Source organism: Cimex lectularius, unplaced genomic scaffold (assembly GCF_000648675.2).
Source record: "Cimex lectularius strain Harlan isolate CLEC.00 unplaced genomic scaffold, Clec_2.1 scaffold212, whole genome shotgun sequence".
Taxonomy (NCBI): domain Eukaryota; kingdom Metazoa; phylum Arthropoda; class Insecta; order Hemiptera; family Cimicidae; genus Cimex; species Cimex lectularius.
The window spans coordinates 778,894-803,346 of record NW_019392965.1 but is presented as its reverse complement, the minus strand read 5'-3'; the positions used below and the strand labels follow the sequence as shown (position 1 = coordinate 803,346).

General features: G+C 32.7%; 1 protein-coding gene across 1 annotated transcript; it reads right to left on the bottom strand.

Moving 5' to 3' along the window:
• Positions 1-1,791: 1,791 nt before the first annotated feature.
• Positions 1,792-23,362, bottom strand: LOC106664731 (protein kinase C). Its single transcript, XM_024229505.1, has 16 exons — positions 22,337-23,362; positions 17,331-17,391; positions 16,970-17,129; positions 13,663-13,694; positions 12,331-12,401; positions 12,129-12,267; positions 9,841-9,959; positions 9,630-9,768; positions 9,387-9,511; positions 9,189-9,314; positions 8,959-9,113; positions 8,749-8,887; positions 6,577-6,765; positions 4,990-5,136; positions 4,732-4,905; positions 1,792-2,502 (listed from the first exon to the last, which is right to left on the bottom strand). Exons 1-15 carry the CDS (start codon positions 22,682-22,684, stop codon positions 4,732-4,734), a joined length of 2,124 nt encoding a protein of 707 aa, XP_024085273.1. The 5' UTR covers positions 22,685-23,362; the 3' UTR covers positions 1,792-2,502.
• Between the last annotated feature and the right edge of the window lie 1,091 nt (positions 23,363-24,453).

Sequence of the window (24,453 nt, the reverse complement as noted above, 5' to 3'; positions counted from 1 at the left end):
CATCGTGAGTAAAATGGAACATATTTTTCTCTTATGCCTAGCGATTGAGAAATGTTTTTTTTTTTTTTCAGTTTTAATTGATTTTACCATTATATCTTTTATTTCTAATTTAAACAAGAAACTGGAATGTAAAAAATGTAATTTATTGCAACAATAAATTACATGAAAATTTACCAAATTTTTATTTTGCAATTAAGAAATATAATCATTGAATGTTGTTTATAAACAAAGAAGCAAAATTAATTAATTTTATTACTCATATTACCTTATACACCTATTAATTGACTAATAAATTTAACTGTCTCAAAATCAACATTAAATAAATACATTATCAAATAAATAACTCGTAGGCCAGCTATCTTGAACAAGTTAAATTTTATTGACTAGATTGCACTTTCATAAAATACACACATTTAAACAAAGGAAGCAATAAGTTTGTATTTTGTTATTTTTTCCTAATTTCTTCTATGATAAATCATGACAAACACACTGAATAAGATTAGACCACATTTTTTTTTATTTTTGTCGATAATATACTAATGTGATTCATTTGTTAGAAGACTGCTATCACGTTGAATGTACATCAATAGCAAATAATGCTTTTTTTTTCAAAATTTTAGTTTTATTGTTCTCACTACCACAACTAGTTAGTTATACATTATGCATAATATATATTTATACACATTTTTTGTGTGCATTAACTGACTTTAATATACTATTAAAATTATACTTTTTAAATTGCACAATAAAACAAACATCAAAATATTTGATAATTAATAAACCTAAATAAGCCTAACTTTTACTAAATACAAACAACAAACATTATACAAACATAACAGCAATAACATATTTATACAACATATATTTGGATAATCTCTGGTATAACGGATTACAAATGGAACCAAACAGCAATGATAAATACAGCAACAATACTTTCATTCTAACAATTTAAGACCAAAATATCCACACATTCCGTTACTAAAAAAAAAATAAAATAATAATAATAAATAAATAAATAATCATTAATCAAAATTAAGTACCAAGTGTTAAATATATTTTTAAAATTTCCTGCTTAAATAAATATTAACAAATTAAATTCAGTGACTGACATAATTACTGATAAAAAACTTACATCACATACTTTTTTCTTTTATAAAATATATACAAACACACACAAGCACAAATAATACAAAATAGTTATCAAACAGGGTAACGAGTTAAATGAAACTTGAAACTTAGACCCGCCAGCATCCTTACCATTGTTGTTTAAATTAAAGAAGTGAATGGTGGAAAAATAAGTTTGCCAAACACAAATAACAAACGCGATAAATCTAAAAACGAAACTTTTTTAATAAGTTAAACATTATTCACATTGTATGAATGTCATAACATTGTACATTACGTAAATTTATGAACAAAAATTTTTTTTAAACCTTTGAGACAATTTGATTAAATCGACTATGCAGACTATGAAAAAAGCTCTGTTATAAAGCTGAATTGTGCAGATTTGGCAAAAAATTACATATATTTTATTTATTTTTTTATTTTTTATTTTACGCAATATTAGTTCAGCAAATTTAACTAACATCATCTAAGAGAAAATACTACTAATATTTATTTTTGCGTGTATTACTAAAAGCAGATCCCACTAGTAGATAATAAAATAAAAATCCTGTTTTTTTTCTGTATATTTATTATCTAAGTTTTTTTTAAACAGTAATCCAATTAAAAGTTAAATTTTGATATTACTGTCATAAAAACAGGTTTTATTATTTCAATTAAATGTGTGCACATGACTGAATTTTTAAAAATATTTATTTTTTATTTTTTTGGGCATAAGGTTGTTTGAAAAAAACTTGATTTTAAAGGCATGGCCCTTTGAAGACTGATAAATGTGTGTGTGTGTTTGCTCTTGACATAAAACACAATTACATTTATCTGTGGCAAAAAATATACCTATAAAATAAAAATGTAATTGTATATTATGTAAGCAACTTTATATATCATATACGTATATACATATAAGGCTGACACAATAAAAAGTAGGCCTTGACAGATATCTCTTTTACACATTTCTTTTTTCTCTCTCACACCTTACGCACATACAATAAAATTCTCACTTTTTTTATCTTCCTTACACTCAGTATTCATTTTCTCCCTCTGTCTCACACACACATTCACACACGGAATTCTCACTCCGTCTTTAACTCACCACATACTCAGTCAATCACTCTCTGAAACATTACTAACCAAATGTCAGACATTAAAATCAAATTCTATTTATAAACAACAAGGAACACATCTAAAAATAAACTCTACAAATTCCATTTCTGAAGAACAATGGTGATTTCACCAATTTAAAGACTGAATAAAATGTTTTGTGCCTACAGTGATGATAGCTTATTAGGTACAATAACTATAAATACTTTCTTTTTGTAACAATTCTCTCTCAATTAATGCTGTACTCCAACTTCGAAAATACCACAAATCAGAGTAAAGTTTCTGAAAAAAATTAAAAAACTATATTACACTTTATTTGAAGATATTTTGTTTATTGAAGTTAATAATGTATTACACAAATATGTATTTAATGTATGTGAAAAAATTAAATAGGCCTGTTTTATTTCAAACTAATGATGGTATATCATTCAGTAAATTTGTTTTAGATGGTTTGTTAAAAAAAAAATAAAGGCAAACGTTCTGCAGTGTTAATTTTTTAATTATTACCTGTCCAAATTTACTAACTTCCATCCAAAAAATTTCCCTTGTCCCATGAGCCCTGACATACAAATGGTACTTGAGCAGGTGGGTCAAATGTTGGGCCCCCCGGGTTCTTTCTCACATAGTCTATATGTGTGTATTAATCATTTTATTAATGATGAATGTAATATATTTAAATTCAAACAAAAATTTATATTTATGGGGTCTAGTTTGCGTAGGTTTTTATAGCCTTATTTATATAACCCGGTGTTATTAGTACTATTTATTTATTTGCCAGTCAGTGCTTTGAAAAATGAGTTCCCTCCAGTATGGTCCTGGGTGACCACGACTATCTTCTCCCATTTCAGATTCAACTCCGGATTAATTATTACCCTTTGGTCACCTACTATGCCAAGATGGCATCTAAAACTTTTTACAAGGCGACAAAATCACTTAAATGTGATATTTATTTGTACAGTCATTAGCGTATAAAGCGATCGAACTGGCTTCAAAACAGAGGATGAAACCCTGAGGGACGCCCAAATAGGCCTTAACGGTGTGGGAATGTAGAACATCAAATTTCACTACAGCAGATCTCCCTGACACACCGATTGTAGGGATTGTAGTCAACTAAGAAGTGGATCATATAATCCCAGGGCTTTCGGTTTGTCCATAAGTAAGCTAATATGTACCTTGTCAAAAGGCAGGTCTGAGGAGTGAAGTAATATGTACCTCAGAAGCCATTTCCAATAAATTAAGGAGTTTTTGTATAAAATAAGATTAGTTACCATCAATCCCATTTTCAAACCCATATTGTTCTTTAATAAGTAAAAATTACCCTTGCCAGGGTACCAGGGCACACAAGAGGCAATGACGAGACTGATAAATTGGCAAAGGAGAGTTTGAGGAGGATATCTATTGGCCCTGAACACTTTGTCACATACCAAACTGCCAAAAGGTGGATCCATCGGACAATGGTTTAAAAATAAGTCTTCCTGTTCAATGGGAATGTAGCCCAGGAAGCATCGGAAATGTTCATCCAAGGACCATTGTAGAAACTAACAGCAGAAAATCTAGGATGTATTAGGACTAGAATAATAGTTGGACTGCTAACTAGACACCGAAGACTCCGCAGGCATTTAGACTCAAACCCTATGCAGGTATTGTCAGGACAAAGACATGACATGGACATTTCTCTGTTGGTGCGAAGGGATATGAAGGCTGAGATTCCTACTCCTGGGAGAGGAAAAGCCTGAAAGATACACTAGGGAATCCTTGAAAAAGCTTTGGGGTCTAGAAACAAAATAACGAACGAGATGCACAATAGACCAATACTGATTGCTGACCCCTTCTATAATCTAATCTAATCTTTAACAAGTACATTTGGGGACCACGGTAGCCGAGTGGTTAGCATGAGAGACTCTCACGCCGCGGTCGTGGGTTCGATTCCCACCGTCGCCTCTGGCCCTTTTTTCACAATACCCCCCCCAAAAATTTGAACACACATATACGAATAGTCACATGNTTGAAAAAAAAAAAAAAAAAAAAACCAAGTACATTTCTAAATGAAAATGTGATAGTATCTGAGACTATAGAGTCCAGAACTTTGTATATTATTGAGTACAAACTGATCGGCCCATAATTTTCAATTTTGGACTTTTCTCATTTTTTTTTTTTTTTGCATTATAAAAAAAGTTTTACATTTATTGGGAAATATAATAAATTGAAGGGATTGTGTGAAAAGTAAGGAAATGATATTGAGTGAGCTATAATTCTTAACATTCAGGGAAATATCTCATTTACGCTGCTGATGACAGCTCAATAAGCGCGAAATAATAATAAAAAATTTAACACCATGGAACACTTGAGTTTAATTTTTACAGCAGCCATCTAAATTATAAAATCCATAGAAGGTACACTAGGATATAACCAGAGAAGATAGGATTTTTTTTAAAATCACAAATTTATATTTCATATTTAATTAAAATTATCGCTTAAGATTTTTTTCTAATAAATATTACATATACTAACCTAGTTTTTGTCATTATAATTGTACTTGGCAGGATTATAATCAGGATTTATGAAAGAAAATCCTCTAAATTCCTCTTGGTTTATGGATCTTACAACGTCTCCGTTGATAGGCGTCAGTACAGGGTCTTCTTTTGTAAATTCAGCATCAAAATTTAGCGCATCCTTCTTACTTTTCTGTAATAGAAGACACACATTTTTAAACACAATAATTAAATTTTAAAAATCTATAATTTATATCAATGAAAATATATAACTAACTATTTTCGGCTTAAATGGTGGTTTTAGTCTTCGAGCTTCTAAAGCATCCCAGTCCATTTCTTTAAAAAATGCATGCGTTCTGATTGCTAGTTCTCCTCCTTGGATGCTGACACATCCCAGTCTTTTACTCGGATTCTTTGTCATAAACTGTAAATAAAGAGACCAATTGTATTATGTTTGTAACATACATACTTACTAAACTACTGAATAGCCCTATAATTTAAATATTTAACACAATGTTGCATTATTTAATTAATCATTTAAGCAAGTAAAATGTTCTTTCATTAGCAAAATATAAAATACACTCTTGTCAATATATAAATAAATAAATGTTTGAAAATATCCAATATAATACAATACAGTTTACAGTGAAAGTTTTAAATTTTGATTATCATGATGATTTATATGTGCAAGAACTAAATTTTTTCCTGTACATGTGTGTAAAGTTTGTTAAGTCTTGAAGACGGTGCATTTTTGAAAATAAGGGAAAGCAGATTGAATTCAACAGGAACCAATAAGTAAATATGATAGGCTGAATCCCATATCTGAGGGGAAAATTGTTTAAGTTTTATTATAATGTTACAACAGTATAAGTAACTTTGTTATTTTTATGAATTTTATATCATAAAATTGTAAGAGGGGAGAAGGAATCCAGTAATTAAACCTACACAGCACTTCAACTTTTTCTACTATGGAGGCTAATCACGAGGCCGATGGGTGTTTAATTTAGTTTTCAGAGGCATCAGTATCAATTTCTTGTGGTTTTGATGACAAATGGGATTTGAAGTCTGTGTGGATAGCAATGTTGGAGAGAGCGTGTGGATAGCAATGTTGGAGAGAGCTTGAGCATTGGTTTGAGGGATTTTGGACTGGAACGACTTGACTCTTCGGTTAATGGAACAGTTGGTTGAATGTCACAGTTCAATTCCATACATCCAGATTGGTTGTAGTAATGATGTAGATGAAACTTTATGGAAGAAGTTTCAATCTATTGTCCAATAGTCTTTTAAATAGTTTATATCGTCAGTTCACTTCTATTCTTTTAAGTTGAGTGTGGGGCTCTAAGTACACTATTGATGTAAAGTCCCAAATAGTGGACAAATTGTTTTCGGGAGAAGAGAGTTGTACTAAAGCAGAAGAGAGGTGATAGGTTTCGTTGAGTCTGATACACCATTTCTTAAACCATTCTTCCAAAATGAAATATGGAATGATGGTCCTGGAAGTTTCTGAAGGCCACCTGGTTATGGGTTTGTTAAAAGGATGGCTGGAAATTCACTATTGAGATTGATAGTTACAGTGTACATTAAATAGATAATGGGACCAAGGATGCTGCCTTGCAGAACTCCCACTTTGATATAATGGCTAGAGAAGGATGTTCCATTCAACCATCCAAGGATTCATACTTGATATATACTTTAAATAACCTATTGTAGTAAGGGTGAGAATTATTGGAAATATACTGTCTTGCCTTATATCATCCTGACTTTCCATCATTTTTTATGCAATCTTCAAATGAAATCGAACTGGGATTATTAAAACCTTATGTTCTGAAGAGTTTGAACAATATTGTATTTTTTTTTTAATTACCCCTTTTAATATTGATACAGCTTCTTTGGAAAGCCACACAGGATATAGGACATCGTCATGCAGTATGGACTCAAAAAGATCGTCTTCATTATCAGCTTCAAAAGGAGGTTGGCCAGCCATCATTTCATACATTAGCACGCCTAACGCCCACCAGTCGACACTTGGCCCATATTCCAGCTCTTGTAAAATCTATAACGAAATGCAATTAATTAATTGGTTCTTTAAAAAATCCTCACATATTAGAAAGCCAAAACACTTCAAAAGAATAATTATTAAATTAATAAGAAACAAATGCTTGTTTTATTGATCCTATTTTTAAAACTTTTGAGAATACAAAAATGTGAAAAAAAAATCTCTCTGAAAATAACATGTAAAACATTTATTTTCATACAAAATATCCCACTGTTTATATTTTAAAACAAGAAAAGATATAATTTGGTCATTATAAAATCATTTTGGCCTGGCTATCTTTGCTATTAATCCTTATATTAAAATCCCATAACACCATCCTGATTCATTAGTCTGGTTTTAGCAGTTTGGCAGCTCCATTCTGCTGTCCAGCAGGGGTTACGAGCAGTTGACCAATATAATCTGCCCTAGAAAATAAGCATAGGTCAGCAGTTTTTGTAGTTTGGCACCCCGGTGTCCTTTTCCAATTAAAAAATATCTTTCAATTAATTATTTTTTTTATGTAAGGTTTTTTATCTCAACCAAAAAACCATAATTAATTAACCAAAAAAGAATAATTAATTGAAAAAAGTAACTTGGTCAATTGACCACTAAAACAAAAATGGATTAAAAAATATCCTTTCACACAATCTCATCCAGAATTCCTTCCTCTCAGATTGCTGGTTCAAGGTGATAATTGGCCCTGAATTTTCAGTCATCAAACCTATAAAGGCTGGTGTTCCCCAAGGTTGTATCCTAGGACCAATCCTTTACATAGTTTACACTGCAGACACACCTACACACGCTGACACCCATATCACAACCTTTGTGAACAACATCTCAATCCTCTCTTCAACCACTGAATCTATCCTTGCAACAAAAGCAATCCAAGATCACTTAGACCTCATTAACAACAGGTGCATTAGGTGGCGCATAAAGCAAAACAAACATAAAAGGCATTCACACTTATAAGACGTACCTAACCACCAGTGCACTTATACAGTAATCTCTTCCATCCAACCAAATCCGTTACCTTGGGTTCTATTTGGACATCAAACTTACTTGGAACACACGTAAAAAAAAAATACAACTCCTGAGATACGGACAACTCAGACGCTTATTTGGACACAATTCCATAGAGAGTATATGCAATAAATTCAATACACAAGACACTAATTAAACCAATTTGAACTTACGAAGTCGAGCTGTGGGGTTCAGCCAAGCCATTCAACATTCAAAGTATCTAATCTTTTCAATCAAAAGTCCTCCATAGTATCCTCAATGCTCCCTTCTACATCTTCTATGTCACCAACCAAACCACTCACAATGACCTAGACATCCCATTCTTGGCAGACATGATTCGAACAAGATTCCACACCAATCCATTAGCTCTAGCCCTCTCTTCAATGTCACATGTTAACAATCGTCCCCGTAAGAACACAATGGCCTCATGACACGCTTAACACAACCCTAAGCCAATAAGCCATCAATCCTAAATACTAAGAGTTCCAGCAATGACCGCTCCTCTCCCCCATCCTTATAGTCTGACAGGTTCCTACCATCATATTGTTAATTGTATAAATTTTGTACAGAAAGCAATAAAAAATAAATAAATCTTTGCTGGGCTATTCTGTCGTTTTGGATGTCATGTTTTGTAATTTTGCCATCTTCAGTGTTGGAACTGTTCCAGTGGGGTTGTTAAATACAGAACAAAAACTGTAATGACCAAATTATATACTTTCTTGTATAAAATATTTTTAAGACCAGGAAGAGACTTAATCAACTACATTTCTACCCTGGTTGTTCAACAATTTTTATTTGATCAGATACCACTGAAAATAATTTCACAGTAGCATAAGTTTTGTAACGTAAGAAAAAATGTATTTAATTACATAATCCATAAAATCATCAGTCTCTTGATTATTAAATTGAAGTTTTCTCACTTATTTATTTCTGATCATTTCTATTATCTAGCTTTATAATATAAGATTTGAATTTATGTACCTCTGGCGCTATATAATCAGGTGTCCCACAAAATGTTGTAGTAGTCGTTCCATCCAAAATACCTTCTTTACACATGCCAAAGTCCGCTAGCTTACAGTGGCCCTCATTGTCAAGCAATATATTATCTAACTTTAGGTCTCTTTAAATTAAAACGAAAAACGTTTTACAAAAATCTTGTTTTAGCAAAAAAAAAAAATCTAAGACATTTACCTGTAAACTACACCATTTCTATGAAGAAATTGCAATGCTAATGTGACCTCTGCTGCATAAAACCTTGCTCTAGGCTCGTCGAATTTACGTGCACGTTGGATTTGAAACATTAAATCGCCACCATTAACATATTCCATGACAAAAAATAATCTCTCCTGAAAATATGAAATTTTATAAATTTACATTATTAAAAGACACAAAACAAGCATATTTTGTGCCTATTTGATTACTTTAGTTTGAAAACAAGAATGGAGTGCGGTTAAAAACGGATGTTTTGCTGCAAGAGCTAATATTCGTTTTTCGGTCATCGTGCAATCCACATCATCATCTTGGATTATAACATCTTTTTTCAATACCTTGAAAAACATAAAATATATTTTTAAAAAAATACTAATTCTGTATGAAGTTAATTCAAACACTACACATACCTTTACAGCATAAACTTCATCAGTCCCTTTTTTCTCTGCAAGCATAACTTTGCCAAAGCTACCTTTGCCAAGTACTTTAATAAAATGAAAATCATCAACCCCAGATTTTTTGAGATCAGTGCGTCCTTAAAAATATAAATTAATGTTTTCATCCCTTCAACACAGGCATTCAGGCCAATCTAACATTAAGCTTCATAAAGTCAATAATATTTTTTTATAGAGGGATAATTTTCAAAAATTCACCTTTCTCTGGTTGATCCAGTCTTTTTGAATCTTCTTTTTGCTGAGGGAAAACAGGTGATGCCTCGTCATCTTGAGGTAAAGGAGATATTCCTGTGACCCCTCTTTCTGAACTTACACCACTACCACATTGTGTACTTAACTGAAACAATTCGTAGATGTTGACATCGAAACATGTGCATTCCAATGCATCGAAACAAAATTGATCCCTTACTTTAGGCCGACTTGGAGAAATTCCCATTGTAGATAATATTTCTGCCATCTGCTTAGTATTGATGCCACAATTATTAGCTACATTTTTTTGACATCTTTTGTGGACATTCATATTACAAACTAAAAGCAATTTTAGTTGATAAAATAAATAATATTAGAACTTAATTATAATAACATAAAATACTGGGAATCTTTTTAAACTGACAACTGTAAACATTTTTCCTATTTTGAAATATACCTTTATAGTTACATAAACAACCATTAGCATAATTTTTAGACGTATTTCTGTTTGTAAAGTAAAGTTATTTTCTTTTGGATGTTTTCAGAGGCCAATCATACAATTTTGTGTTGGTAACACTAACGAAGTGCATGTGTTTACAAATTGCAAGTGTAAAAATCAAAATATGATTAACTTTATTAGTGTGCTGCTAGTTCATAATAAAACTAGGAATTAACGAAACATCGACTGAACAATCATTTTATCAAATTTAAAAACCTCTAAATTTTCCCTTAATAATAATAATCATAATTACTCCATATGAAGGGCACAATGGAAAAACGATGAGGGTCCATTTTTTTTGTCAGAATCGAGATTTCACCGGCATCTGTCGGCTTGTGACATTACCTATTATCCCGCCAAATGTTGCTAAAGAAAACCAATTAGATTCCACTAAAAAGCACAGTGGAAGAACGATGCTTGGTTCAAAATGAGGGTTTAACGGTTTTTGGATCATGAGAATTACTCAGAAAAACTTTAAATGTTATTACAATTATTGAATCAAACTCAAAAAAGAAACTATTTCACCAGTAGTCATGAAACTTCAAATTTATTTTCCACTCAACCCTTCATTTATGTTTAGCCATAATTGACCATACATATTATTTCAATTAATTATTTTTTTTATCTAAGGTCTCGGTTGAGATGAAAAAATTAGTGCCACGAGAAGGATTCGAACCCATGACCTTCGGCTCAATACGCCGCTGCTCTAACCACTTGAGCTATCGTGACTTCCATCCACTCAGACACCAACTCCTCATCTCAAAGTCGCTGAGAATAGAATCCTGTTTACACGACATTTGCAAAATGGCAAAAAGTCAATTATGACCACAAAACATATATGGATTAATAATAATTAAAGGAGTAATCACTTCGCAAAAAAGTTCCCCGTGGCCACTTTATAAGTCACTGAGAATCAAATCCTGATTACACGACATTTGCAAAATAGACTGTCTGAGGGAATAATTTTGGATCAATTTGCCCTAATTTAGCTAGTAGAGCAAAACAAGTTAGTTCGTTAGTAAGTTTGTATTGGGTTGTCCGGAAAATAATGCAGGATTTTNATACAAATGAGTAATCCTGTAAACGTAAACAGAATATTTTATATAGATTTTTTTTAATGAAAACTTAAAATCCTGCATTATTTTCCGGACAACCCAATAGTTTCGTTTTTTTCTGTGTTTTTTTCAGTCGAATAAACAACATCAAATTTTTGAAATAACAACCAAGCTGTCTGTTTATTGCTATGCATTCAGAAAAGTAAAATATCTCTGGCACTTATTTCCAAGGTGGTTTTTCTTTTTATCTTGACTTAAAAAAAGGGTTAAAATGGAACCCATTGGGTTGTAAAATAAATCCATAGATTTGTCAAGAAATTGATTTTATACCTCTTTGGTTTGAAGCGATGTTTATTTGGTCATTATTGTTTACAACACGCTGAAAAGGGATTAGTTATAGTGTTTTTGTTTATCGGCTATGTTTGAGATCTCATATTTTTACAAGTTGTTTTGTTAATTTAAAATATAGAGGAAAAATAGTGAATTTTTGTCAAAAGTTTTTTTTATTACTGCAATGAGTAATAATAAATCTGACTCAGCTAGAGAACTCCACCAACAAGGACCTACCCATTGTGACAAGTCAAAAGAGTGGACGCTGAAGGATGTGGAAGATGATATTGGTGCTGTCACCTTGATTGTGTGACCTATTTTGGTTTGTTTAAGATGGGTCAGTGTAACAATAAATGTTTACGAATACTTTTTCTCTGTTGCTAATTTTAAACTTATGTTGAGGTGAGCGGCCCCAGAACTTTTTCTCTGGTTTATTGTATTTTTTGGAACACTTTCTTCCCTCCTCACAAAAAGTGGTTAAGTGCCTACACTGAATATTCTCCTATTACATAGCGATAAGCACATAGAGGAAAAATATTTATACAATTGTTTTTCCTATGTAAGGAAAATTTAAATAATTCCCAGAACTTGTTTAAATAAATATAATTTAAAATAATAATATACCTTCACACTGAAGTCCTTGTTTTATAAGACCATATAGCAGAGAACCACAATGGTCACAAAATGTAAAACGTTTATAATTATGCATTACAAACCGATGTGGCACATTAACATTAAACCTCTGCGCTTGAACTGCACTTGTCTGCAAATTTATAATAAATCAATGTGTAAAAATTATTGCGAAGATTTGTATAAAGTTGTTTACCTCATCTTTCATCCCTGGACATTTGGTAACTACGGACTGATGGCACCTCTTGTGAACAACACACGTGCACACTGATCAAATCACAAAAAAAAACATGAATGCAATTTATAATTATTTTAACATAATTACGATTAATTGGGTGACATGCTTATAAAAACAAATTATTCTGTTAGGCATATGTATAAAAACTTTTTTCTGTTTTTAGGTTTCATATGTATATACAAGCAACCCATAAAATGTAGAATTTAAATACTGAAATAAAAATAAATAAAAACTATTGCTGTGATGACTAGTGTATTCTGTAATAAGACAATTTTCCTTGTACTTTGTGAAAACAAAATAAATAAATAGATCTTTTAACAAGCAGTTTTTAAATGTTACAAATCAACTTATAAATGTGTTATTGTAACATGGATGTAATCGTGATATTACAGGGTTCTTTCACAAGAAAAACAAAATTTGAGTGAAATAATTGAACATCATTCAATATATAAATGATGCACGAAACTTTCTTGTCCCATCTTTCAGAAGTAATTAATATAAATGGTCAGTTTTGTAGACCTATAAGTTATTTAACTGACTAGAGTTATTAAAAAATTAATTTTTCTTAAAATCTAACCTTATACAGACATAAGTGGATACGTTGTCATCTTGGCAATCCATCTAGAGAAGAGAGGCAGTGGTTATTTCAAGTACGAATAACATCTGACCTCTCAATAATACTCTAATGGTTAAATAAATTCACATTAGCAACTTTTATTGTTAGATGTGTACAACTGACTTTCAAAGTTCAAAGTTACTGGCAGCTTTTTTTTCTTTTTCGTTAAACTATATATGAAAGATAAATCTGAAAGTAGAACTAGCGATTTACTATATATTCACAGATACTTAAAATATTCATTGTCATCTCTTAACAATTAAAACGACAATTGAGTTTTGATACTATTTTTCAATGAGTTTCTAAACCCTTTATGCATCAATCAAATTTGATTATATCCAATGTTATAGAACCTACAATAAAACGAAAATTGCAAATTAAATTAAGCCCCCCCCCCCAAAAAAAAAGCTGTAAACTTTTAGAATAGTATAAAAAGCATAAGCAAAGCGATAGAATTTTGTTAAAAGGGTACTTTAATTTTTTTAAATGTAACACAAACAAAAATTTTGTAATCTATTGCAATAAAACTTCTTTCAATATTGTACGTATTTAACTCACTTTTAATAAAAATGTGTTACAAAGTCATTTACAATTGAATTATTGGATATTACAAGACAAAATACAAAAAGAAAAAAAATAAAGAAAGCAGTTGTAATAAAATGTCCAGAACATACCTTGACATTGATAGCCTTGCTTTCCTAAGCCCCTGCAACATTATTTATCAAATGATTGAAACAGTTACTTTATAAACTGAATACAAATTGTTTATAAAATGTTTTATGATCATATATTATTCATCGTTAATTAAAAAATAATATCTTAGGTTTTAGTTAATCTTTTAAAATTAAAAGTATGAAGAGAACCATTGAACAATTAAATTAATCTCTAAATTTTCAAATTTTCTGTTAAAGCTGCATTTCACAGCATGTTAAATTAACAAATGCACTTTTCTTAAACATTCATTCGATTTTAAAACACAGCTAAAACTATACTAGATTCTAATAAACATTTAATTTTATTCACATAATAAATGTGGTCAATCTGTCAAATTGAAAAGGATACAAAACACAAAAGTTTTTCAGGTTGTCGGTGAACAATTCCCTATAGTAAATCAACCACCCTGTTAAACTACACAACTATTGGTTCATTCTAATAAATAATACTCAGCTTAAATATTATACAAAGACTCATTCTGCAAAAAGTGTTTCTTCAACATATTTGGCACTCAGCATATTTTTGCTATAAACAATACTTGTCATGAATTTAATAAACTAACGCTGGAAATATATGTTTTCTTATATTTCGACCTCAACAGTTTAACTTATGATTTTTCCTTCTCGAAGGTGGGATAATAGGTCATCTCAAAAAAATAACCAGTTTTTCTTTCAATCCACAACTTTTCGGATTTAAAACTACTTTAACCACTGTGTTAACTCATCTGAGGAAGGATTAAAATAAATCCGAAATGTTGAAAGAAAAACTGGTTGTTTTTTTTGAGATGACCTATTATCCCACCTTCGAGAAGGAAAAATCATAAGTTAAACTGTTGAGGTCGAAATATAAGAAAACATATATTTCCAGCGTTAGTTTATTAAATTCATGACAAGTATTGTTTATAGCAAAAATATGCTGAGTGCCAAATATGTTGAAGAAACACTTTTTGCAGAATGAGTCTTTGTATAATATTTAAGCTGAGTATTATTTATTAGAATGAACCAATAGTTGTGTAGTTTAACAGGGTGGTTTCACACTTGGCCTACTTTGGCTCATTTTACTATACGAAATTCATAAAACGCAGTTTTTATGTATCATTAGATTTTTATAGCAAAAACACAGACTTAGTGCAAAGGATTTAAAGAATGAGAGTAAGAACATGCCATACTTGGCCTACTTTGACTTGATTTACTAGACGAAATTCATAAAATGCAGTTTTTATGTATCATTAGATTTTTTTAGCGAAAATATATTTGTTTATTTTTTAAAGACCGATTGCACATGAATACCAGAAAAAAAGTGAGAATATGTCATACTTGGCCAACTTGGCATCTTTTACAAGGCAAAGGAATTCATACAAAGTAGATTTTATGCATTGTTAACTTTTTAAAGCTAAAATATAATATTGTTGAATTTTTTTTTAAAGACTGAATGCAAAGTTGCATTTGTATTGCAATAGTATTCAAGTAAGCAGATTGATCAGTATTTTAAGAAAGTCAATCATTACATTAAAGCAAATAAGACTTTATAGAGAATCGAACGAAGTCAAATAGTGTTCATATATCGCCACGCATATAAAAATGAATAATTTTTTTTAAATTTGTATACCATCTCTATTAATATGATAACCCTAAGTACAAATACAAATTAGTCTTAAGATAAATTGTCGTATGTCCTGAAACAGACGAAGCTCAATAAATAACCCATATCACCAGCGTTCTTTTCATTCCTCCCGAAAAACGTCATGCTTGATGGAAACAATGTAGTGTATTTCCGCCACCTCATCTGCATTCCAATGGTCCTGCCATAATCCTCAAATGTTTCAATCATTTTTATATCAAATATTATAAAATAACAGTTATTACGATAGTTCATTTTGTCCAATAGAAAATAATTTATCTACCTGTTTTCTTTTTCATGTCGATGTATTAAACATGATCATTGCAAGATTTAAAATCATTTGAACTTTAAAACAGAAATACTATTTTCTACATGAAAAACAATTGTATAAATTATTTATAAACCCTCACATTCTCCGTAGTTATGAAAGGAAAAATGTTCGATTTTTTTTTTTAAACTGAAAACAGGATATTAATCAAGTTCTTATTATATAAACATTATAACTTTTTATGTCTCATTAAACTGCTGAAACTTCTTTGACTGCCTTCTGTTTCTTTTGCATCGTTGAACGTTGTTGTTGTTAGGCGAGCAATAGCAAAATTATCTCATCATTAAATGCAATCTCTAAGTTTTCAAGAATCTCAAGCCAAACATTATTAATTTCTTGGATAAAAAATTGTTCCAATATTTTATGGGAAATTGTTTAACCCTTTAATCTGCCTCAATTCGACGGAATATAATTGGAAAATTAATACACAATCCTTACAAATGAGCTAAATAACCAGATGTAAATCTTGCATACTGCGCTTGATTGGAAATTCGTCCATTTTGTCAGAAATAAGGATTAACAAAAATTTAAAATGGAAATAAGGAAAATAAGGTTAAAATAAAATATAAAAAACGTTATATGTAGCAAAATAATAATGGGCTTGAATGCAAATTTTTAAATAAATTATGACCAATGAATATTGCTCTTTAAAAGAGATAATTAATTAATAAAATTAAATTAAAAAGTAGATTCTATTCATTCACATTCTAAATTTAATTATTAAAAAGTTAACTTAAAAAACTTAACTGTGTTAAAAGTACTTAATAGTAGTAGTAAAGCATGTTAATTAAAAAAACAAGGCTTTTACAATCAACAGAAATGAAATACAAAAGAAAATTATAAAACCAAATTTATTGTTTAAAACAAATTAATACAAATAATGTTAGTAATACAAAAATAAAATAAAAACAAATCTTTAAAAAAAATAAATATTAAACTTAACAAAAACAAGGATTTAAAAATAAATAATAAAAAAATGAAATATGAACTTAATAATAAATAACTTAAAAAGGGGAAATGGCATGAAAAATCAGGTCGTCTTCACCTACAGTCTTGATAAATAAAATTTACATGAGATCTCATAAGGAGAGAATGATTTTGCTCTTCTTTACAATGGTGCAGTTATAATATTATTTTCCTATTATCACAGATTATTAATACTATCTTTCCAAACCACAGCAATTAAGTTGAAGAGAATAGTGTTAAAGCAGAATATGGTTAGTGCCAAGATGATCTTGAAATTCCACACCATACATGAATAATAAAATTCAAAACACTTTTCAGTGAGTGCCAGTTGAATTAATGGGAGGTAGACTGACCATATGAACTCTCGGCAATGGGAACAAAATGTCGGTTGGCGGAGAAACGTAGCCATAAATTTGTGACCATTGACTTGGTGGACTCTTCTTCTCATAGCACCCCTCCGACGGTTGAATCCCTGCCTTTCTTTGAACTCCCTCGGTTTGGAATTTGTATGTTCTAAAAATAAAAGGACAAGTTAGAAAACCTATTTATTCGCAGTAAAATAAAAAATTATGGACAAGAAACCTTAGTTTTAGCCTTTGTGATCGATTTGCTTACATTTTTAATTTGTGAACTATTTCCATTCAACATTCTTTAAACAGATTTTATATGAAACTACATAATTAGATAAAGCGAAGCAATAAAAAAAATAAATACCTTGACTTGTCCATTTTAAATCTATCCGTACGTGCAGCTTCCCGTGGGGTTCTAAATCAACCTGAAAATATTACATTGGTCAAATATTTTTAAATACACGCTAATAACAATTCATCATAAAATATAAATAAATGTATTAGTCAAGAAAATCTTGTCTCTTATTTGCCACACTAGCGGTCCAGGGTTCAATTCCGGGCATAGCCCATGGTTTTTTAATTGAGAATATGAAAAAAGTATTGTAAAGTTGTTTGACCCTTGTCCATGACACCCAACGGGTGGGTAGTTGGACGTTAAGCCCTCCTGTCTGACAGGAATTACTTTACTTACTTATAGGGAGAAAGAGGAATACATTTATAGAACACATTCCAGGAAAATGCCAATAAGGCTTTCCATATCTATGATCAACTCAAAACTAATCTTCTGAAGCATATAATACCCTAAAAAAGCCTGGCGAATAGGTGCCTGGTCATGAGGAAATTTTCAGTCAACAAGGCGGCAGATATCCTAGCCAAAGAGGGAGCCTTGGAACAGGACAAAGGCCTGAATCCATTTTGTGGCACAAAATTAATTAATTATGTTAAAACAGAACTATCTTGGGTTAGTAAAGAACACAACAAATAACAAATACTATGAACAACAAACATGAGCCAAGCAAAAAGACTACTCGAAAAAACAACACAATGGGAGAAAGAGGAATATATTATGGGATATAAATAGGACATGCTCTAATAAAATACCAATTAAAAAACAAAATGACTATTAAATGATGATTGATATCGACTATGCCTAGGAGACAAAATCTATGGGCCAAATCTTTAGCCACTGCCCTGCGATAGCCAGGAAAAGTCTACGGTATCTACGAAAGTCATTCTTGGGCAATGTACACCCTAAGAAGAATTTTGTACTTTATTAAAAATATTAAAATCCTCCAAGAAAATCTTAGCGACACAGAAAAAGTTTAAGTGCAATAGAGCGAAAGTCCTCATATCAGTCAATGGATATCCAAGATCTAAAACTTAAGATGAGGGCAAAGAATTTTCTCATCTGTTTTTTCATACATGAAACATTACTGTAAAACATAACATATCAAATGAGATTGCAAACAAACAAACCACAAATGTTTTACTTCCATACAATGTTTTTTTTTTTTTCAAATTACAAACCTAATTATAAAAAAAATTATTTGTGATAACAAGCTAATTAATGGTGCCATTCAGGAGAAAATCATCATCATTTAGTAAAGGTCACTTTCATGAAAAATGCATGTGATGATAAAACTAAGGAAGTGTTCCACAATTTACGAGAATGTACTGACGTCAGATAATTAGAAATGGCACCACTGTTATCATAGTTTTAAGAGGACCGACAGGAGAATTAGACTATCTTAAAACATACAAATTACAGTAAAGACACACAAAAATATTAAAAATATATACTAAAAATTCTAATTAATGCTGAATAAATGATGCGATAGTGGAAATGGTCAAATAAGTATCCCTGGAGATACAAGACAAAATTCACATATTAATTACAAAAGGAACTTTCACCTATTTCACATGTTCGTCGGTTTTACATGTTCCCGATGATCTTACGAATTAATTTCTTCATTGATTGTCCCTTAAGGCTAAGTTTAACTTATTTTTGTATCACCGCTTTGAAGCAGGACAAAATTGCTAGGATTTTTTTTTTAATATTATGTTTAAACAAAATAGTTTTTGCTTGTAAATTGTTCTTAAACTATCATATGAGCGTTGGATTTTTATGTTTTGATGTTTAGATTCTTCTAGATGGATTCTTTATGGCACTGGACTTGGCAATATATCATCGAAGATATAAATTTAAGAATCTCCAGTAAAAAGGAACACTTCAAGAAATTTTTTACAAATATTTCCTAAAAATAAAAAAATAAAAAAGTATTTCTGTAAATGTAACAATTTTTTTGTTGTACGCAAGATATTATTTTCTAGATGATATGACAGCAGTAATCAATCAAAGCTCAATAGTGATTCTAAAAATGCAATAAATAATATGATCAAAAGGAAATAGCAGGGTCAGTGGGTCAGAAGAGTATTACATATCAAGAGCATGGTCGATAGGGTGACCATCAGAGGATCAGAATTTTAGGTGGATCATCCTCACCCGATTAAGAATAAGCCATGCTGACCCATGGACACTATTGGGCCAAAACCTGCGTATTTATGTCCAGCATGCAGAGAAAGGTTGTTCGATGTGTCCCACCAATTGAAGTGAGCAATTCTGTGGTTTCATACAAAGAGTATATACAAATTTGAGAATTGTGCTTGAACACGACAGCGAGATTGAGGATCCCCTATTCTGATTCTTGGAGGAAACAGGCCTGTTCTATTGCATATATTGTAATATTAGTTGTGTATACCAAGTTTACTGTGACACTTTTCGGCCTAAGCCTGTGTATGTGTCCAGCATGTAGACAAAGGTTGAAAAAATTTAAAAAATTATTTTAAAAAACTTTTTTAAAAAATAGTTCCTACTCACAGTAAGTTGTTTTACAATTTTCGGATTTCGAGCTTTTAGCTCATCATCAGGTTCTTACTTTTACAGTTCAGGTCGAGAGATATGGTTGTAGAACTCCTTCAACCTGATGATGAGCTAAAAGCTCGAAATCCGTTTGTTGCAAAACAACTTGCTGTGAGTAGGAACTATTTTTTTAAAAGGATTGAACACTGCATTCACTCTATCATTCACCATTTCTAAGGTTGAATCTGTCACACTTAATTGAAAGGTGTCATTCCTTGGCTCCTTATAGACAGCATGTAGGAATCCCAAAATTGGGTGTGTATTTGGGACTCCTGTTCCAATTTGCTGAAGAAACAGGGATGTTTTATTGTACATAGTACTTTATAGTCTAGTTTTGTGTTTCTTTTTTGTGATGGAACGGTTGATAGAAAAAAGATCCAGTACTCCACCACCCTAATTGAGTGGACGGTATATAAATGGGGAAGAACGTATTTAAGAAAATGAATGCAACTTCAGCAGACCAAGTGGTCATGGATAATGGTAATAATGAAAGGTAGCCCCGTGTTTCTGGAAGGGGCCCTAATACTCAGGTACACAGATCCATATCAAAGATGAAACAGGCGTAGGTGAAAACAAAATCTACTTAAGAATTCGCCACACTTCAACCATTAAATTGTAATCTCAGAATGTTGAACATGCAGTTCAGTCCTTTATAAAAATTTTGTTGTATTTTCCAGTCAAATTTAAATGGTATGGACGGTCAGTTACTTCAGTCTTGCATAGAACAAAATCTACTGAAGATTTCGCCACACTTTAACTCTGAAATTGTAGTCTGAGGATGTTGAACATGCAGTTCGGTTACTAAAGCTTTGCATGGAACAAAATCTACCTAAGATTTCGCCACACTTTAACCCTTGACTATTAGTTGGAGGATGTTGGACATGCAGTTCGGTAATTTATAAAAATTTTGTTGTATTTTCCAGGCAAATTTAAATGGTATCAATGGTCAGTTACTACAGCTTTGCACAGTACAAAATCTATTGAAGATTTCGCCACACTTTAACCCTTAAATATTAGTTGGGGGATGTTGGACGTGCAGTTCGGTAATTTATAAAATTTTTGTTGTATTTTCCAGGCAAATTTAAATGGTATGAACAGTCAGTTACTACAGCTTTGCATGGAACAAAATCTACTTACGATTTTACCACATTTTAACCCTTAAATTATAGTCTCAGGATGTTGAACGTGCAGTTCAGTCCTTTATAAAATTTTTGTTGTATTTTCCGGTCAAATTTAAATGGTATCAACCGCCAGTTACTACAGTTTGCATGGAACAAAACCTATTGAAGATTTCGCCACACTTTAACCCTTAAATATTAGTTGGGGGATGTTGGACATGCAGTTCGGTCCTTTATAAAGTTTTTGTTGTATTTTCCAGTCAAATTTAAATGGTATGAACGGTCAGTTACTTCAGTCTTGCATAGACTGGATATTGAACATGCAGTTCTTCTTTTATAAAGTTTTTGTTGTATTTTCCAGTCAAATTTAAATGGTATGAACGGTCAGTTACTTCAGTCTTGCATAGACCAAATCTACTAAGATTTCACCACACTTAAACCCTTAAATTGTAGTCTGTGGATATTGAACAGGCAGTTCTTCTTTTATAAAGTTTTTGTTGTATTTTCCAGTCAAATTTAAATGGTACCAATGGTCAGTTACTATACAGCTTTGCATGGAACAAAATCTACTTTAGATTTCGCCACACTTTAACCCTTAAATTTGGATGTCTGAGTGGTTTAATTCTCTCTAATCTGCATATTTCCACTGTTTTGGTCTGTCGTGACAGAACAATTCCTTTCACTGTACTTTGGACAAACACATTGGAACACTGTCAAACACAGAGTAAATAAATGAGAAATGGGTAACGTTTAACAGTTTTATTTAATTTATTCGCTGTAAAACCTCAAAATCACACATCGGCAGTTTGTCGCAGAGGCTCGAATCAACGTTCCGTCTTAGGAAACCACATGCAGCTCGCAAATTAGCAAAGCTAATAGAACATGCATGTCAGGACGTTTGCAAAGAACTGGGCCGGAGGGGAATTGAGCAATCATAAACTGAATAATAAATGGAGCATGCACGAAGTGGATTAGCAGTTTTTTATCAACAGGTAGGCATCCAAGTATCAACAAGTGAGGGTTGATTAGGGGAAAAGAGAAGCTAGGGATAAATGTGGAGTTCTCAAGGAATATTTTGATAGAAAGTTAAGATAGAAACACTGGGTGGTGAAACATTTGAGTGGTCTATAGGGTTTTTTTAAGTTAAAAAAATCGATTTGACATTATGAAGGGATCGTGGGTGTGAGATGATGGAAATGTCGGGGAAGGGTTTCTTAGTCTTGAAATACGGATGAAAGGAATGCGTAAGGGTGGAAAACGATGCGTAAGGGTTTTTGGGGCGGTTTCGCCGGCGGCGGTGAAGCGGAATCGGGTCCCGGCCACTCGACTCACCCAGAAATCCGTCGAGTCTGTATCTCTCTGGAGAAGGTCCTGGAATGGGATGGAACAGTTTGCGACGAAGTCGTCCGGAGGGATGGCGGCGTCGTGGAAAACGGTGAGGCCGAGGTTGTCGGCGTTCTGCACGTCGTGGACGAAAGACTCGTTCCAAACGGGGTCGAAAGTCTTCGGTTTCGTCGTCGATCTGTCCAAATGGTTCTCGTCGACGTCTATCGAGACGTAAGGGTCGATCGGTTGGTCTTCCAGTTTCCCGAACGTCATCATGTTGTGCCTCTTTTGAAAATCCGTGGGTCTCAACCCGGAAGCCTCGCATATTTTCACACGCACGGTCCCACTGAACATTTGGCCCTTTTTCTATCCGCGCTACCAGGGATCCCTCTTCTTTCCCTCGACTCGTCCCTCGTCCAGTATCGGCCGTCGGAGGTATCGGCCTTATCACTTGATGATGCACGAACTGGACCGCCTAGGAACACGGGCGTCAACGGCCGACTCGCCCAGACACGGCATTCCTCCGACTACAGCTAGATTCCGAACCCATAGAAGTCGATTTTGATAAAAATTCACTGCACTCTAATTAGCGATCCCAGGATGCCTTTCGAACGTCAGAGGCCTCCCGAATTAAAGATGGCGGGTCGACAACGAAGAGGGAGACGGCTTCGTCGCAGACGCGGTTCACGCCTCGCCGGCCAACGGCTTCGCCTCTTCTTTTAGATCCGATTCGCCCGTCACCGTCCCGTTTCCAACGCCGACCCCGAGCCCGGCTTTAATCTCGCTCCTTGATCTCGCACGTCGCCCGATCGATCGCCCTCTCGTCAACAGCTGATGCGCACCCAGCGCCCGAGCCGCCCAGCCGGCCGACGACAGAAAACTACACCCCAACCCTCCAACCGCCCATTTACGAAATAGACCCACAAATCACTCTAGATAGCACATTACCTTTAGTTTCGAAATTACACCCCTACTCAATATATTACAGCATCATGGTATAAAAAGTCCAGTAAACAGCCATCCTACAAACTAACAACAGAACTACTAAACCTACGACTAAAGATTATTTGTAGATATTGAGATGCGGTCTGGCTGCGATGTGGGCTTAGAAAAACTTTTTCTTTATCGTGCCAGTGTTTCCATCTTTATCGAAATCATTTTCAGGGCCTGGGCTATATAAACATTGTTTAGATTATACAAATACATGTAAGATTTGAAAATAAATTTATAAAATGATGTACACAATATAGAAATTTTAGGTTTAATCAAAGTATTTGTACTCACATAAAGTGTATGTGATCCAAAGCGTAGGTCTGAAGGATATTGGAGCCCTTAACAAAGGTTTTGGACCTGATGAAAAGCCTTAAGTGTAATGAAGAGCTCTATATAATAATGGTCATTGTTCAATAGACCACAAAAAAAAGCTTGGGTCTTGCAAGACCTTTTTTCATAATAAATGTTATAACCAAATACTAAACTATATCAAGGACTACAAAAAGTGGTGATGAGAGATACTAATAAGTGGAGGTTTAGTATTTGCCAAGCACTGCAGCCTTTTTTGTCCTATTAATTATTATTTAGAGATCGTGAGATGCGATCTGGTGTGACGTAGGTTTAGAAAAACATTTTCTTTATCGTGCCTTAGTTGCCTAGTTCCTTAGTTCAGCTTAATTGACTTGATCCTTCTTTTAGGATGAAAAAGGTCAATGTCTATCAATTCTGCACTTATTTCCCCCAGGTCTTCTTGGCACCCTAGTTTATGTCTCCATTGAACGATTGTTTCAAATTAGAGAATGATGTGGGTGGCTGTTTCTTCCTCGTTGTATAATCTGCAAATAGGGTCATCACTGAATATAACCGTGCTGTGCCAGTGTTTTTTTAGACGACAGTGACTAGTAGTCCTATCACTCCCCGAGCTTTACCCTGTCAGACTGTAGCAATTTGTTAGTTTTGTTGAGGGCTCTTTTATCATAAGTTTGCTGTGACTCACATCTCTAGAGTTGGCCCATTTCTTTTGTTTCTTTTTCATCCATTCTGACATGGAGGATTCTGTCTGTTTTTGACATCCCAAATATAGGTTCAGGTATATGGCCTTGCAGATCCTCCTCTGGCCAGTTTGCACT